This window comes from Salvia hispanica, chromosome 6 (genome assembly GCF_023119035.1).
Source record: "Salvia hispanica cultivar TCC Black 2014 chromosome 6, UniMelb_Shisp_WGS_1.0, whole genome shotgun sequence".
Taxonomy (NCBI): domain Eukaryota; kingdom Viridiplantae; phylum Streptophyta; class Magnoliopsida; order Lamiales; family Lamiaceae; genus Salvia; species Salvia hispanica.
This window is the reverse complement of record NC_062970.1, coordinates 16,827,064-16,845,940: the sequence shown is the minus strand read 5'-3', so window position 1 is coordinate 16,845,940 and position 18,877 is coordinate 16,827,064. Positions and strand designations below refer to the sequence as shown.

The 18,877-nt window shown below is 36.2% G+C and overlaps 2 protein-coding genes across 2 annotated transcripts; both read left to right on the top strand.

The window, feature by feature from the left end:
• The first annotated feature begins 9,539 nt into the window (after nt 1-9,539).
• Nucleotides 9,540-9,848, top strand: LOC125194808. Its single transcript, XM_048093029.1, has one exon. It carries the CDS (start codon nt 9,540-9,542, stop codon nt 9,846-9,848), a length of 309 nt encoding a protein of 102 aa, XP_047948986.1.
• A 6,032-nt stretch (nt 9,849-15,880) lies between these two features.
• LOC125196018 (caffeoyl-CoA O-methyltransferase) lies at nt 15,881-17,190 on the top strand. Its single transcript, XM_048094366.1, has 5 exons — nt 15,881-16,010; nt 16,105-16,184; nt 16,258-16,402; nt 16,486-16,617; nt 16,706-17,190. The coding sequence occupies exons 1-5, from the start codon at nt 15,912-15,914 to the stop codon at nt 16,997-16,999; spliced, it is 750 nt and encodes a 249-aa protein (XP_047950323.1). The 5' UTR covers nt 15,881-15,911; the 3' UTR covers nt 17,000-17,190.
• Nucleotides 17,191-18,877: the final 1,687 nt, after the last annotated feature.

The following is an 18,877-nucleotide window of genomic DNA, read 5'->3' as shown; positions in this document are numbered from 1 at the left end:
ATCTTCTGGGCCCGGGAAACTTCGTCTGAACTTGGCACTTCTCCCGTGACCAAGTAGTTTGCTAAGTCAGCAAACCATGGTTCTGCGTTAAGTGTTCGCTTCCCCTTGTCGGAATCTCCTAGACCGGTTAATGCCAAAACTGCCTCCCAACTGATCCGTCTAGGAAAATCCCCTAGATAATACAAATGCTCTTCAGGAAAAGCATCGGGTATGGCCTCTTCCGTTTCCCCTTGATGAATTCTGCTCAAGTGATCGGCTACTCTATTCTCCGTTCCTCTTTTGTCCCTCACTTCCCAATCAAACTCCTGCAAAAGCAACACCCAACGGATTAACCTTGGCTTAGACTCTTTCTTAGCCAGTAAGTACTTTATTGCTGCGTGATCTGTGAAGACTATAACCCTTGACCCAAGAAGATAAGGTCGGAATTTTTCGAACGAGTAGACGACAGCCAACATTTCCTTCTCCGTGGTATCATAGTTTTTCTGAGCTTGATTAAGAGTCTTGGATGCATAGAAAATCACATGACTTCTTCCATCCATCTTCTGCCCTAGGACAGCTCCCACAGCGAAATCACTCGCGTCGCACATTATCTCAAAGGGGTGATTCCAATCTGGCGCCCTGATTATTGGTGCGGACACGAGTCTGTCCTTAAGCAACTGAAAGGCTTTCTTGCATCATTCGTCAAAGGCGAATTCCACATCGTTGTGCAACAAATGAGTGAGCGGTTGCGCTATTTTCGCGAAATCCTTGATAAACCTCCTATAAAATCCCGCGTGACCCAGGAAACCTCTAACTTCTTTTTGGTTCGTAGGGTAAGGTAACTTTGATATCACCTCGAACTTTGCCTTGACCACCTGTATTCCTCTTTCAGAAACCACGTGACCCAGGACAATACCTTCAGTTACCATGAAGTGGCATTTTTCGAAGTTCAAAACTAGGTGCTTCTCCTGGCATCTTTTTAACACTAGGTCAAGGCTGGCCAAACAAGTGTCGAACGAATTCCCATATACGGTAAAATCATCTATGAATATCTCAATGCATACTTCCAGCAAATCTGAAAAGATACTCATCATACGTACCAAAAGGGCACGTGAACGTGGTTTTCCCTTGGTCCTCTGGGTTAACGTAGATCTGGAAATAGCCACTGTATCCATCACGGAAGCAAAAATACGGTTTGCCAGCCAATCTTTCTAACATCTGATCAATGAAGGGTAAGGGGAAATGATCCTTCTTTGTGGCCTCATTCAGCTTCCTGTAGTCGATGCACATCCTTCACCCCGTCACCAGCCTAGTGGGCACCAATTCGTTCTTATCATTCTTGACAACCTGTATTCCAGACTTTTTGGGCACCATATGGACAGGACTGACCCACTCACTGTCCGGAATGGAGTAGATGATCCCTAGAGAGAGCAATTTCAACACCTCCTTCAGAACTTCCTCTCGCATGTTCGGATTCAGTTTCCGTTGTGCGTCTCGGTGAGCCTTCACACCTTTTTCTAAACGGATGTGGTGCATGCAGAGATCAGGACTGATTCCTAGGGATGTCAATCGGGCTAACTCGTTCGGGTTTGGGCCAGCCCACTCAGGTCGCCGGGCTATTTGGGTGCGGGCCATTATGGTGGATTTTTCGGGTCATAAATTTTCAACCCTAACCCTAACCCGTCGGGTTTTGGGCTAACCCATCGGGCTATTCGGGCCTAAAAGCTTTCGATAATAATCTCTTGTATCAAAATTTTCTTCTATAGAATGATTTTAAATTTTAGATACTTTTTTCTTTTTAGTTTAGAATCCTATAAAATCTTCAAATTTTAATAGTTTTTTTCAATAATACTTGAAAAGAAGTCTTTCATCTCGATCAACTACAATCTAAATTAAAGCTTGTGTTCGTGTCATTATTATGGCATTGTTCGTAACTAATTCTTTATGAAAATTAAAAATCATATATTACATGAATCATTATTAAAATGATAAATATATTTAAGATTTTGATGGGTTAGTTCTTAATTTTGTCTTGATTGGCTTTGGTGGTGGTAAGACACTAGTAGCAGATGATGGGACGGTGCAATAATGAGTTGAGATGGAACTTGAAAGCTGATATTGTGGGATCGAGTGAAAAAGTGTTGAATGAAGATTGAATAAGACTAATGATTTTGTAGAATGAAGATTGAATAAGACTAATGATTGTGTAGAATGAAGATTGAGGATTCAAAAATATTAAAAAATCCCTAAAACTTAATATTTTATAATTAAAACTCACAACCCACGGGCCGACCCACAATCCGTTCGGGCCAACCCGTTTAACCCGCCAACCCATTCGGGCCAACCCGTTTAGCCCGTTTTGTATTCGGGTAATAAAATTACAGCCCTAACCCGCTCATATTACCGGGTTGTTCGGGCCGGCCCACGGGTTTCGGGTTGAATTGACATCCCTACTGATTCCTACTAAATCAGAGAGGGTCCACCCTATTGCTTTCTTGTTCCGCCTGATCACTTCCAACAGTTCCTTCTCCTGCTCCTCGGTCAAGTTACTGTTGACTATTACTGGGAATGCCTCATCCTCCTCCAAATAAGCATACTTGAGGCCTGGTGGGAGTGTCTTCAGTTCCTTCCTTGTGTTATTCGTTTCCTGGGGCAAGGGATTTTTCTTTGCAATATCAAGTAATGTTTCCTTCCCAGAATCAGGAGAATTCTCCAGACTAGCCACATGGGCCGATCCCCTTGATCTAGCTGACTCGGGATTTCTGCAAAACTCCATGATGGCCTCTGTTAGTTCCTCATCTGTCAATTCCGTTGTGTTCATTGCTGCACACCACCCTACAACTTCTCGATCGATTAAATGGCTCAACTCCGAGTTGTCAATTTGTTCATGTATCAATTATGTCTCAAGATATTCTTGGACCAAGGGGTTAATGACATCTATAGCATACAAATTCTCAACATCCAATGGTCTTTTCATTCCCTCATCTATGCTAAATGTATATTTTTCCCCATTATAATCCAAGCAAATTGTTCCATCGAAGACATCGATAATGGTCTTAGCAGTGCGCAAGAATGGTCTCCCTAAGAGCACGCCACTAGACTCAGCAGGATATAGAAAATCATGCACCTTGACTATGACATTTTCTAACACACCTTCAGGACAGATGCAAGTTCTATCTGCTAACTGGATTACCACCTTGGTGGCGACCATCCTAACCCCTGTCAGTTTCTTGTAGATTGAAAGCGGTAAAACATTTATAGACGCCCCTAGATCACACATAGCATGCTCGACTTTGATATCCCCTAGAGAAATGGGTAATGTGAACATACTTGGGTCTGTGCATTTCGAAGGCATCCTTCTCTTTTGTATCACAGCAGACACGTTCTCCCCGATCACAATCTTCCCGTCCGGCTTGGTCTTCCCAGCTATGAATTCCTTGATGAACTTGCTAAAGGCAGGCATCTTCAGGGCTTGCAAGAAGGGCAGGTTGATTTCCAGCTTGCTAAAAATTTCCATGAGGTCCTCTGTATCATCCTTCTTTTTCTTTGCTTCCTCTCGGTATGGAAACGACTTTGCCCGCTTTACCGCATTTGTGGAACTCCCAGCTGGGGTTTCGCCAGCTTCCCTGCTTCCTTCCTTACTTACTAACTCAGGCTCTGGATCTAGGAAAAATGGTTCAGCTGCTCGAGGTAGAGATCCCCCTAAATCTCCTTTCTGGAGGTCATCCTGAACAGGAACTTCTCTGGGTCTAGGGCTATCTCCCTGACTCTCCTTCCCCTTACTTGCTTGCGCGGGTACTTCTTCGTTGATTTCCAGCGTCGGTCCTTCATAGCCCCTCCCGGATCTCAAGGTGATATGACTAATGTTTGCTCGGTCGGGTGGCTTGACCGTGGCAGGAAGTTTTCCTTCATTTCCCCACATCTCATTCAAAGAAACCGCGATCTGGGACAGCTGTTTTGCCATCATGTCCATGGCGGCTTTGTGTTCCAACTGAGCGTCTTGCAATTTGTGCACCACGTCGTTGTTGGAATGCAAGTTATTTTGCATGAACTGCTGTGAATTCACTAGGTCGTGGACCATGTCATCCAAACTCCTTTGTGGCCTGGAGTTGAATTGATTAGAATTTGATCCTTGACCTTGGTTCTGTCCTTGGGTTTGTCGATAGTTCCCCTGATTTCCTTGGTGGTTATTGTACTGGTTGCTAGACCCTTGATTCCCTTGGTGATTTGGTTGGGAATTCTGATAGTTCCCTTGGTTATTCCTCTGGTGAGGTGGCACATAGGAGCTCCCTGGATTGTTCTGATTCCTGTTTCCCCAATTAGTATGGTCCTGATTCCTGTACCCCAGTTGCAATTGCCCCTCTTGATTTCTCCCTGACCAGTTGGACTGCCTCTCTGGAGGGTGTGCATAATTTGTGAGCTGCAGTGGGGGCGGCTGACTTTGATCATTGTCAGTCCATCTAAAATTGGGGTGAGTCCTCCATGGGGCCTCCTTTTGTCTTCCTTGGTTCCAACTTCCATCCGGATTCCAGCTTCCCATCGAATTTGCCTGGGCTTGGCACTCCCCTTCACACGGTTGACTGTAATAAGGTTGAAGTTGCCTTTCCTCTGGACCAGGGGGTTTCTCATTTTCCGATGGAGCATGAGGGTTGTACTTCTCAATAGCATTCAACAGTGCTTTCTCCAATTTATCTATCTTGTCCTCCACTTTCTTGTCATCTTGCTCTGTTACTGCATTGGCCGATCCCCTCCTCAAAATGCTCCGCGGGTTATCATAGGCCTTCTTCGCCTCGATCAATCTTCCCAAAGTTTCTCTGGCTTCACTTGCTTTATTCTTGGTAAAATTTCCCCCGCTCGAGGAATTCATCAAGTCTTTTGATTCAGGGTTTGCACCTTCGTAAAACAGATAGTAAGTCTCTGCCTCGATCATCCTGTGGTTCGGACAAGCATCCAACAGTCCCTTGAACCGGGACCAATAAGAGCTCAGAGACTCATCATATTCTCTTGCACTCCTGGATCTCTTTCTTCAAAGCGTTCGTCTTGTTGGACGGGAAAAAATAATCCAAGAACTCCAGCTTGAAATCCTTCCATGTGTTGATCGAGTCTGGTGGGAGCCTCAACAGCCAAGTATTAGCCTCCCCCTTAAGGGCAAACGGGACTGCACGCAAACGGTAGTCCTCCTCAGTCGCCTCGTTGGGCCTCTTTTGAATGCTGCACAGCTTACTAAACTCGTTTAGGAATTCGTAAGGACATTCATTCCTTCGTCCAGAGAATGTGGGCAAAACCCCGAGCACATTTGTCTTGATATCGATAGACCTCCGGCGCGGGTTTGAGACTACTGTTGGAACATATATACTAAAAAGCATTTTTCGAGTTTATTTTGAATTTGATAAATTGCTTGTATATTGTAAACACTCTTCATTTAATGAGAATAATAAATGTTTTCTTCATACTGTGTATTTTACTTTAATGGGTATTGACCGTATTTAATTATATATTAAATTATATAATTAAAGCGCCGGAAAGTAAAATCAGTCTAAGTCTTCTACATTGAAGGTTGGGTCGTGGAACAGGTCATCACAGTAGGTGGCCCAACCGGTACCTTGTAGAAGTAAAACTTTTTCACAACCTAGATAGGCTTTGGCTACCTATCGTGAAAGGTTGCAGTGTCCATCCGAAAGTCGTCTTTACCTTGAGAATGACTAGTGACACTGGTGTGGTATAGCATTGAATGGATCTAAAGTATAGACACGTCTTTGTTGCTATCTACTGTAAGACGATGTCTTGGAGATTTAATATTTCCTAATCTTTGTAATAATATAGGACACATGTTATTTAATCATACGCTACTTTGACTTATCAATAGGTGCGGGTTTTTCGCAACCCAATATTCCTGATATCTTGGGTAGTAGTAATTAATAACTAGTATGGTGTCAGTTTTATTATTACATTGAATCGTGTGCCTGCGTGGTTTGACTATATCCCCAAGAGGTGTTCGAGAGAAGTTCTATTATTCGGAAACCCGGCCGGTTTGGATTTAATCCAAGAATAAATAGAAAAGGAAAAGTATATTTTGATATACATCTCGTACTAGACAAACTCTTGGAAATAAAAAGATATTAATTAATTTAAAGTCTATAGCAGACTACAAATTAATTAATGGATATAGAAAGTCTTAGACACGGGAAATAATATATTAAAGAGGTTAACCCGGATTGCTTGTAATCACGGATTGGATGGGCGGTCAATATTTCTTCTATAGTGGCACAAGAAATATTCCATTGGCCTTATATTAAATTATGGGTTATAATTTAATTAGTAAAGAAGGTCCAATTGGGGAGGCCCAATCCAAGCCCCATAGATCCCTAACCTAGCCCATCATAAACTCTATAAATAAGAATGTAAGGAGAGGAGACACATCCCTAACCTAGCCCATCATAAACTCTATAAATAAGAATGTAAGGAGAGGAGACATATACCACAACCACAAAACCACTAGCCTCCACAACTTGGCTTTCTTGTCTTCTCCTTCAAGATTCTTATAATTTCTAAGAGATTCCTCCCACAAGGAATTTAGATCTATAGAGTTAAGGGTCATAGGTTAGAAGATCTTTGGTCTTGCATTCACAATCAAGCTTCAAGATCTACACGTGGAGAAGTAGCAAGCCACTTCGATTCTTTGGAGAATCATTATTGTAAGTATTCAACATCATAATTTAATTTAAATTATGTGATTAATTGCGCAATTATATGTCTCTACATGTTCAAGCATGAAATTGAATCGACCCACATAATCACCTAAATAGATTCTTTTGTGGATTTATTTAATTTGCAATTTCCGCTGCGATTATCCCCAACAGGTCTCACCGTCTAGATGCGCGGTGAGTGAACCTATATCCGGATCGGGATCCGCACAGAAAGGAACGTATACTAAAATTAGCACGGGGAAGTAGGGATCGATCCCACATAGATGAATGCGCAATTAAACATGCTCAAGGATTCGGGACTATTTTTGGGTTGGCTGCTGCCACGCATTTTTTGGGTTGAGGAAATTAAACTAAACTTGGAGTTGAAATCTGCTACGCTAACAACTAGATCTAGGCAGAACATAAATCATGCATGTAAACTGGAAAACGAGACAATCACTAGATCTAAGAAACTATTTCCTAAATTACCTAGACCTGGGAAATGAACTGACGGTGGGGACCATTTGCTGAAAAGGTAAAGTACGGATGAAAAGCTGAAAAACAACTAACTAAAGTACCAACTAACAGCGACATCATCTTCTCCAATCAATTTGCATAAAATTTCAGTAGAAACAGAGATGGAACGTGAATCGGAAACGAAGCAGACTGAATTTAAAGCAATTAAACGAAGAACAATTTAAAACTAAGCAGATCTGCGACTACTAGACGAAGTAAAATGAAAAGAGAGCAAAAGTTCGAAATCCATGCACAACTTGATTCCCCTGTTCAGATCCAACCTCGGATGCTAAATCCACTCCGGATCCAAGCATCCGACACAAACTCCGACCAAAAGTATACCCATAGCTACAGATTCGCCAAACAACCACCGATCAACAACAACAACACAGATCCACAACCTATTTCCCAGATCAAGCACAGAATTATCCAAAACAGAGAATAACATTCAACTTCCGAAATTAAACCTCAAAAACACAGAATCAACGTAAATCAACACAAGATAAACACCAACATGACATAAACTAAATGCATAGATAACCGATAAGTAGCCAGCAACCAAATCGACTTCCAAAACGATGAAGTTCGACGGAATAAAAGTACGAAAAGCTGAATGTAAACAGATTGTTTCTTCGCCCTCCGTGAGGACGGTGTTACGACTAACTTTCGCCGAAGATGAACCCCTAGAAACCCTTAACTACCCCAGAATTCCCATTTTTCCCAAGTGTGTGTGTGAGTGTGTGAGCTAAGAGCCAAAATCATGTATATGGTGTGTGTTGCATGCTCCTTTATTTATAGGCGTTGAAGTGGGTCCAGCGAGGTATGAATAGTCTTTGTTGCCCTCAGCTATTGACTCCCTTCGTCCAGCCATTTTTTTCTCTTCAACTCTGCTCACTTTCCTTCGTTTCCTTCGCTAGTCCATTGCCTCCAGCTCTTCCTGGATCTAGCGTCTCCTTCATACACCTGGCTTAAAAACTGCGTTAGACCCAGAAAATAAAGTGTTTTTCACCACATAACCGATGCATGAAATTAACCTTATCCCCCCCTCCCACCCACTATTGGAGTTGGATGATTTTTCCTCTCCTCCGTGGAGTAGAATTGTGTCTTCTTTATTTAAGTCCTAATATTCCGGTGAGATCAACCCACACTGATATTGGAGTACAGTTCGGGAATCAGAGAGAAGATCCGTGGTCTAGTATTCAAAGCGTCACGTGGAGAAGTCGCTAGCCATCATCAATTCTTTGGAGAATTAATAAGGTATTATTTCTGCTCCGTAGAAAAGCATGTTTTAGGTTTCAATTATACTTAAAGCATGATCAATTCAAGTTATGAGCATGATACATGTGAGAATTACGCGAATAGAATTTGTCTAAATAATCTGCTAAATAGATCTTATTATTATGTGATTTATTTGTTCGATTAGTTATTAATTATGAAAACGAACGCTTTCGCTGCCAGTTCCTTCACTTCACACATATAATGTCAACTATGTTTACAATCCATGTCAACTACATATACAATTCATGTCAACTACACACATATGAAGTTGTTGACATTTGATGTGTAGTTGACATGAATTTTATAAGTAGTTGACAAAAAAAATTAAAAAAAAATTAAGAAAATTTTAAAAATTAAAAAAAATTAAAAAATAAAAATAAATAAAAGTGTTTATTGAATAAAGTTGTTGACATTTGATGTGCAGGCTATTGACGATAATACCCCCTAGTTGATATAAACTACATGTTGATATTTCATAAATATTTTGGATGAGTGGCTGAGATTGCATCTCAATTCTCAATTTGGTTCAAAAATCTCAATCTAACAAAATCTTATATATATATATATAGGGTTGTGATCAAATGAGATTTATTAGGCTAATTGAGAAATGAGATGCAATATTAGCCACTCATTTTTATTAAATGAGTGGTCCAGATTTTGCCACATGAAATTTATTTTAAGATTAATTAATTATGAGAGGGCATAATTGTAATTTCATGTTTTAATGGAAAGAGAGGAGAATCCCTCCCAGATCCGTCAGTCCTGTTTATCCCCGCCGAAGCTTCTCTGGCTAGCGAATCAAACCGATCCACCGCCGCCATATTCGTCGCCACCAACCACACCGTCTCGCCGCCGTCTTCATCCCACGCATTCACACAGTGCAGCATATTAAACCCCGCCGCTCCAATCCACCCCCACCGGCGACCTCCCTCTCAAAATCAGCCATGGATCCACAACGATCTGCATATCCGGTATCACGACGTACTTCTCCGTCACCGCGAAGTCGTGAATCGAGATCGGCCTCTCTATTGAGTTTATAGGCACAGATCTATGCTTTTTCCCATCCGAATCGATCCAGAAATGCGTCAGCGAGAAGATGCCTTCAGAAAAAGCAAGGAGCTCCTATTCGCCGAGATCTCCAATTTCACCGGATTGAAATTGGAGGATTTCAGCAGCAAGTGGCGTAGGATGGACAGCGATGAGAAATTGGTTTTGGTTAGGGGTTTTGTGGCGGAGTGGAGCGCGCATTTTCATCCGTTGTCGGCGAGGTCTGTCAAGGAATTGGTGGACGACTACGTTGCTGGAATGAGTGATTTTTCGGATTCTGGTAATTTGTTCTCTGGTTTGGGGAAATTGTTTGGATTTGGTAGTGATGATATTGATAGCTAGGGACGAAACCTTTTTTTGTTTCAATTTGTTGGATAAACATTTGATTCAAATTAAATTATGCCAATTTTGATTACTTTCGATTTGCTGTTTTTTTGTATTAACTTGTAGAATATGTGATTGTGTTTTTAGTTCTCACAGCTCAATTGATGAATTTCTCATATGCTATTTTGCCATTTAATCCCCTCAACATTGATCTCTGTTGCTTAATTTGTCATTTAATCCCCTCAACATAGATCTCTGTTGCTTAATTGATGAATTTCAATGTTTAGGACTTTGTGATTGTTTTAGGATAATGAGAACTGAAAATGAGCAGTAGTTTGCTGGGAAAATAGGTTTGAACATAGATGATGGTTGATTATATAAGTATTTGATATGAAAATGTTTGTTGTTGACATGAATTATATAAGTCGTTGACATGAAAATGTTTGGTGTTGACATAAATTATAGATGTCGTTGACATGAAAATGTTTGATGTTGACATAAATTATACGTAAAACGTTGTTGACATTAATTATATAAGCAATTGACATGAAAATATTTGTTGTTGACATTAAATATAAGTAAAACTTTGCTATTGACATTAATTATATAGCTCGTTGACATATACAATTCATGTCAACTACACACATATAATGTCAACTATGTGTACAATCCATGTCAACTACATATATAATTTATGTCAACTACACACATATAATGTCAACTACGTATGCAATTCATGTCAACTACACACTTATAATGTCAACTATGTATATAATCCATGCCAACTACATATATAATTTATGTCAACTACACACTTATAATGTCAACTATAAGTTGTTTACATTTGATGCAGGCTATTGACATTTGATGTGCAGTCTATTGATGATAATACCCCCTTGTTGACATTCAATAATCTCACTATTGATATGTGAATTATAAGTGTTATTATTTAGTTGTTGACATTTTAATACGAGTTGTTGACATTCGATATTCTGGCTATTGATATGTGAATTATAAGTGTTATTTGTTCGTTGTTGACATTTTAATACTAGTTGTTGACATTCGATATTCTCGATATTGATATGTGAATTATAAGTGTTATTTTTTAGTTGTTGACATTTTAATACGAGTTGTTGACATTCGATATTCTCGGTATTGATGATATGTAAATTATAAGTGTTATTTTATTGAATGTTGAATATTTGAAGATTTGAATGTAGAAGATTTGAATATTTGAAGATTTGAAGATTTGAATGTTGAAGATTTGAAGATTTGAATGTTGAAGATTTGAAGGTTGAAGATTTGAAGATTCGAAGATTTGAAGATTTGAAGAATGTTGAAGATTTGAAGATTTGAATGTTGAAGATTTGAAGATTTGAATGTTGTAGAGATTTGAAGAATGTTGAAGATTTGAAAATTTGAAGATATGAATGTTGAAGATTTGAAGATTTGAATGTTGAAGACTTGAAGATTTGAAGATATGAATGTTGAAGATTTGAAGATCTGAATGTTGAAAATTTGAAGACTTTGCGGCTAGAGTTTTAGAGAGAATTTTAGAAAATGATTTCAAACACAATTTAATGAAAAGACAATTATACCCCCTTGTTGACATAATGTGGTATTTGTTGACATTTTATTAATCTTGTGGATTAGTGGCCCATATTGCATCTCATTTATCAATTTAGCTAAATAATCTCAACCTAACAAGACCATATATATATATATATATATATATATATATATATATATATATATATATATATATATATATATTGTGAGCATGTGAGAATGTAAGAACTATAGGCGGATCCAACATTATGCTAGGAGGGGCATTTGGCCTTCTCATATTTCCCTACGTATATATGCATGTATAACTTGCTAGTATAAAAATTTAAATTTTTCACTAGCTCCTCCTCAATTCTTAAAATTTGTCTATGCATATATTTACCTCTTCTCATATGAATTCCTGACTTCGCCCTTGGTAAGAACCATATATTTATTTGTTCATTTCCAATGGTAGATTTAGGGGTGCGAGAGGATGCAACCAAAAGCCTATTATGATCCATCAGAATCAAGCCAAAAAAATACCCTAGTGATCTAGTAATCCCCTTAGTGTAATCATATAGAAGTAGTACAAGATATGGATACAATCATACAAAGTCTGTATCAAAACGAACTAAGTGGATGCAAAGGTGTGCACCAAAAGGAACCCTTCAAATTGTATGAGATCTATACTTTTAATATATTACTTATATTATTTTTTTATTTATTCATGAGTTGAATATATTTTTTATAGTACTACTATATGTTATGTCTAATTTATCCTAAAATTCTTGATTTTTGTGATTCATATTGCATATTATTCTATGGGTACCTAAATGAATATTTAAAATATTTTATAAGTATAATCTGAACATTTACTTATATTGCTTTTTTTATTTTATTAGTTAATCAAAATCAATTCATTTTTATATTTATATATTTTAGTTATTCTAAAATCGTTTTTCACCTAATTATTTTCTGTAGCAAACATATTTGTATGATACGGAATATATTTATGCGTTTTGATAACTCAATAATTATCATTCTTATTAATCAAAAGGGTATATACTTGATCTGACACAATCATCTCTTATTTATGTTTATGCACATTTGTCATTGTCAACTTAAATACGATTTTCATTAAAACCGCTCATATTAGATACTCCTGTGACATAAAAAACCATAGACACTGTAAATAATGCATTTTGCCTATTAGTATATCTTAACAATGGTTTGGTACCATGTAAAATGGTGATAGTTTAACAAATGTATTAGCTCATTCACACATGAATTATTCGAATATTGGTAGGATGCTGTATAGAATCTCCCATTAAAAAAAAGACAAAGCAAACTTTAATCTCAAATAAAATAAAAATAAAAATAAAATATGATAACGACTAATTCATCCATGGGGTTGTTGGTAATGGATAGTGATGATTGATGCCCACTCTCGATTTTATTCTAATTTTACCCACCTTTGTTCTTGTTGAAGTTCCCACGATTAGTCGGTAATGTGGTGGAACTGTTTTGGGCCAACCAATAACAATTGATTTCAATTTACTCTATATTTTGATTAAATTGCCAGCAAGTCAATTGTAAATTTATTTAAATTGGCGAAATTTTACAGCTCAACTATTTGTTTCTCTCCTCTGTTAACATTTTGAAAACTTGAAAATAAATAACATGCTTAAATTGAGTTGTTTTGATTCACTAATTGAAAAAGAAAAAATCTATTGATCCTACCTCTTCTCTTGTTTGTCCGTTTTTGGCGATTTTTATGCCGTTGAAAAATTATTCATACTTAAGAGTTAAGTGGGACAGATTTAGACATTTAAATTTAATTATAATTTGATGTTTTATGTTCTCTCCACTAGAAGACCGACAATATGACAGTTTCATGAAATAGAGTATATCTTTATGATTATTTATCAAAAATATCTAAAACGAGAGAACATATAACATATTAAGTGGACCTCCGTACCAAAGTGATATTAAGAGGGGATGTGCCAAATTAATTAATCTTTGACAAATAAAAATATAAATGATTCACATTAACTAGACATACCAACTAATTTATTTTTAGAAAATATTCATAAATCACTTTTATGAAATATTGCATAATTTTAAAATATGAAAATTGCCAATAATTTTTTTCCTCTTATATATAAATATAATTACAGGGGGCACTAGGATGCATCCTTAATTAAAATGCTAACATACATCCAATTATGTGTCGCCATGTGGCACGAAAAATGCAATATTGTAAACACAAAATGTAATACACATTTGTGAAGTTGTACATGCATTTCTGCATATTGCATTTTAGTTTTAGGCAAATTACATTTTATATTGTTAAAATTTGCATTTTAACATAAATTGTCTACGATGCAAAATAAAATTGCAATCCGTCTATGTATAAAATGCAATTTAAAAAGTTAATATCTAAAATGCAAAACTCAATAATAAAAAATGCAATCTGCCTATAACTAAAATGCAATCTGCCAAAATTCATCTATCACTTCTACAAATATATATTGCATTTTTGTGTTTACAATATTGCATTTTTCGTGTCACGTGGCAGCACGTGATTGGATGTACGTTAGCACTTTAAAATTAGTTAGCATATTAGTATATCCCTATAATTACATACTTAAAGAGAAATAATATGCTACATATCTTATGTGAGCACCACTTATTTAAAACTTGATTTGCTTGTTTTCTCTATAATTTTAAATATATTAATAAAATAGCAAACCAAACTATAATTTTTATGAATTTTGTGAAATCAAACTTTTCAATATCATTTTTTAACGTATTAGACTCAAACTAAATATAAAATCAAAACGAACAATGTTAAATGTACATTAAACGAGAGTGGTGCTTACATAAAAAGCTCACATAAGGTATGCAGCATATCATTTTTCAACGAAAATATAGTTATAATTTAATTTTATTATCTTACTAAATTATTAAGTAAGCATATAACCACTTAAATGCACTAAAAAATAGAAAAACTAAATTATAATCATGGTTTTTTATTTAAGTACATTTTCAGTTGTATAGTAGTATATATTTTTATATAAGAAAAAACAAATTACAATAATAAAATTTTAAAAATATATGCACTTTCATTTATAAAAATTTCTCAACTCATTAATATATATATAATTTATTTACAACTTATATCATTATAGCCTACTATTACAATTTAATAAACATTTAATAATAATATAAGTCTCCCTATTTTAATTATCTTTCTCTTTATTTCATTTATATTACCACGAATTAATTCTTACTCCCTCCGTCTACCATTTAGAGTTCTATTTATGGGCGGCACGAGTTTTAAGAAATGTTAAGAAAAGTGGATGAAAAAAGTTAGTGGAATAAGAGTACCACTTGTAGGGAAGTGATCAATTGCTAACTCATCATTTAATTGCTAACTACAACTAATTTAAGGTCATAGGATTTTAGAAAATGTGTGGTCTACAATTTGCCATGTGTAATTTTCGTTTTTATTAATTAAATCGAAAAAGATAAAAAAACTCCAAATTAGGGTTTTGGATGAAAATGTCAATATAGTGTTCCGAAAATATCAACTCAATACTTTGAGAATGTCAACACAATGCTTTAAGAATGTTAACACATTGTTTGTATTAACATTCTACATGTATTATATTGACATATTTTATATAGTATGTTGACATTTCAGCCTGTACAAAAAGATTAAAAATTTTCAAAATATTTTCAAATTTTGACGTCGGAACATATGCATGTATGATATTGTTGGAATCCTTATGAAATTATCTTTAATTTGATATATGTTACATGAATTTAAAGTTTTGGGATTTCTTTTAAAAGTGAGTTATACTAAACATGTAGTTAATTGACATTAACACCCATATTGATATTTTTTGGAATTAATCATATGGCCTTATTGACGTGTTTGGATTGATCGTATTGACATTTAGAGATTAATGATCTAAGCCCTTAATTTGAATATCTAATGGTTATTATTTAGTTATAGTTAGCAATTAAGTTATGAGTTAGCAATATAACACTCCCCTCCACTTGTATATGTTAGTTTTAAATGAAATATTAGTGGAATGAGTTAGTGGAAAATGAAACCCCATCATCATTTAGAATAAAGGTGAACCGAGATTCTTATTCGCAGACAGACTAAAATAAATGAAGAAATGGGTCTCCTATTCACGGACGAGGAGTATATCATTTCAAAAGATATAGATAAACAAATCATAAGGTGGATACTTTCCAAAGCACCCACCGCACCAAATTAGCACCTTCCATACTCACACACCAAATCCTGACCGCTCATCTTGACACGTGAACCAGAGTAGCAAAACATGTCTAATTTTGGTGACCCCACTCAACAACTTCAGTTGGGTCCCACTCAGGGATTCACCAACCACAGCCCGGCCCGGCCCAAAGCACCCACCTACCACTTATTATAAATAAACCTCCATTTCCCCGCCTTCAAAACCAGGCCCCTTTCCCAAAACAATAAGAAAAAGAGAGAGAAAGATGGCGCAAACTGCTTCTGCTGCAACAGAAAACCATGCCGGCGGCCAGCATCAGGAGGTTGGCCACAAGAGCCTTTTGCAAAGTGATGCCCTCTACCAGGTATGCATATCAATATCATCCATTTCCAGTTTTATTTTACTAGTAATAAAAATTGATTGATTGATTGATTGATTGATAAGGGTTAATTTTGCAGTACATTCTTGAAACCAGTGTGTATCCAAGAGAGCCAGAGCCCATGAAAGAGCTCAGAGAAATAACTGCCAAACATCCATGGTTAGTTATGGACAATATTAGCACTCTACTCCATTTATTTAATTTTTACTAAAATTGTAGTGAATTGAAATAGGAATTTAATGACGACATCTGCGGATGAGGGCCAATTCTTAAACATGCTTTTGAAGCTTATCAATGCCAAAAACACCATGGAGATTGGAGTTTACACCGGCTACTCTCTCTTGGCTACCGCCCTCGCCCTCCCCGACGACGGCAAGGTAACCAACTAATAGATCGTGGGTTCGAGTCTCTACTAGTATTTTATTATTTTTTATTCATAGCAAGCGAATTTTGTGTTCAGATATTGGCAATGGACATCAACAAGGAGAATTACGAATTGGGTCTGCCAGTAATTGAGAAAGCTGGAGTTGCCCACAAAATTGACTTCAAAGAAGGCCCTGCTTTGCCTGTTCTTGATCAAATGATTGAAGATGTAAGATTTTTTTAATCGTATAAACCATCTTTTCTTTTATGGAAGAAAATAAAATTGACGGCCGAATTTGGAAAATTGCAATGGGCAGGGGAAGTACCATGGGTCATTTGACTTCATATTTGTGGATGCTGACAAAGATAATTACCTAAACTACCACAAGAGGCTGATTGACTTAGTTAAGGTTGGTGGTGTGATCGGGTACGACAACACGCTGTGGAACGGGTCTGTGGTGGCCCCACCGGATGCGCCATTGAGGAAGTATATTAGGTACTACAGGGACTTCGTGCTGGAGCTCAACAAGGCTCTCGCTGCTGATCCAAGGATCGAGATTTGCCAGCTGCCAGTTGGCGATGGGATTACCCTGTGCCGCCGCCTCACCTGATCTCATCACAAAATTTGTTCATGTTGCGGCATTCAATCTACTATCTTTTTTTTATCTTTTTCGATTTTCTTTTTTGTGAGTACCATTTTACAAAGTGAAAATGTTAGATTTGTGGCTCACGCTGGTGAGATGTGAACAAATCTAAATTTATTATATGCCCCCGAAATATGAGATATTGATTTTATTTTTAATGGAATGGTGCTTATATTAAGAAATATGGATATCAATTACTTCCTCCGTCCCATTAAAAATGCAACATTTTTCTTTTTGGGTTGTCTCAATAAAAATAAAACATTTTCGAAGCAACATTATCTCTATTCTTTCTTCTCTCTTACTTTACTCTCTATTTATTAACTCACAAAACAATACTACATAAAATCTCGTACCGCAAAACCAAATGTTGTATTTATTGGGACGGAGGGAGTACAATCGAAACAAATGGAAAAAATAAAACGTAACGGAAATTACAACAAAAATGATACTCCATTAAATGAAATCAACTATAAATTGTATCGATGAATAAAACTCTTTCACACATGATAAATATAAATTAAGCCATGATGGTAGTTGTGACTAACCGAAAGCCTAAGTTACATTCTAATGTGAAAGGCTCTTCTCTCATGTTTGTCAAACCAATTTAATTTCAAATTTGGAAAGAACCTCAAGTTGTCATTTTAATTTTTTTTTAATATCAATTCAGCTTTTTTGGGCAATACACATTATTGTAGCTTTCCAAAATTTTTATTCGGGGTATACACCTTATTGAAGATAAAATTGTACTCCCTCCGTCCGCGAATAGGAGTCCCAGTTGAGTTGGGTGCGGGTTTTAAGAAAAATTTGAGTGTAATAATTTAAGTGTGTGATAGTGGAATGTGAGACCCATTTATATTATTATTTGCAATCAAAGTGGATTAAAATTAATTGCAGCTTCTAAATTAAGGGAAAAGTGGGGTCATTTTTTATACTCCCAAGATAAAATGTCTAACCGGGACTTCTAATGGCGGACGGATGAAAATGGCCAACCGGGACTCCTATTCGCGGACGGAAGGAGTAATGATTATAGAGAAAAACTTTGGTAAGAATGTTCTTTACCGTTTATGCGCCATTAACACGGTATAATGGCCTTAATTATGACATTTTTTAAATTAATTACAGTATTCATGGCTTAGTTTCCATGTCTGTCTACCATTACAAATTCGAAATACTTTCAAAATTCAAACTATTTTTCAGGTTCTCTCTTGAAATACAATACAGCGCAAATTTTAATTTATTTTAAGAATTAAGAATTCCAACCTTTAGCCATTATAGTTTTGGTCTTTAAAAGAAGTTTATCTTTTTCCGTGTATTTTGCATGTCAGTCCAAATATTAACTGGGTATTGATTGGTCCAGACTCCAAAGCGATAGTCCTGGATAGAATTCGGAAAAGAGTACGGTGCTAAATGGCCACATTAGGCCTGCTATAATATTAAAAAATTATTAAAATTCTATGTACTTAATGCTAAATTGATGAAATTTATGCATATAGAGTAGCAATTTTTTAAAGACTAATGTACTCTCATAGAATTCAATTAAATGGTACTTGGATATGAAATCATAACATGCTCGGATAGTTTATGATTCTTTTATATTTTTCTTAATCAATTTGTTGGCATGTGATATATTAAAACAATCTAAAATTAGAAAAGTGGATTCATTCAATTATTTTCATATTAAATAATAATTTATTTGATTTTAAATTTTGAAAAACTACATTCGAATCTCAATAAAAAATAATTGATATTCTTAACTCAGCTGTTTAATAAGTATTTTAAAAGTATATATTTATATTATTTCTTTTCTTTTTCTTTATATAAAATATATTAGAGTTCCTATCTCAA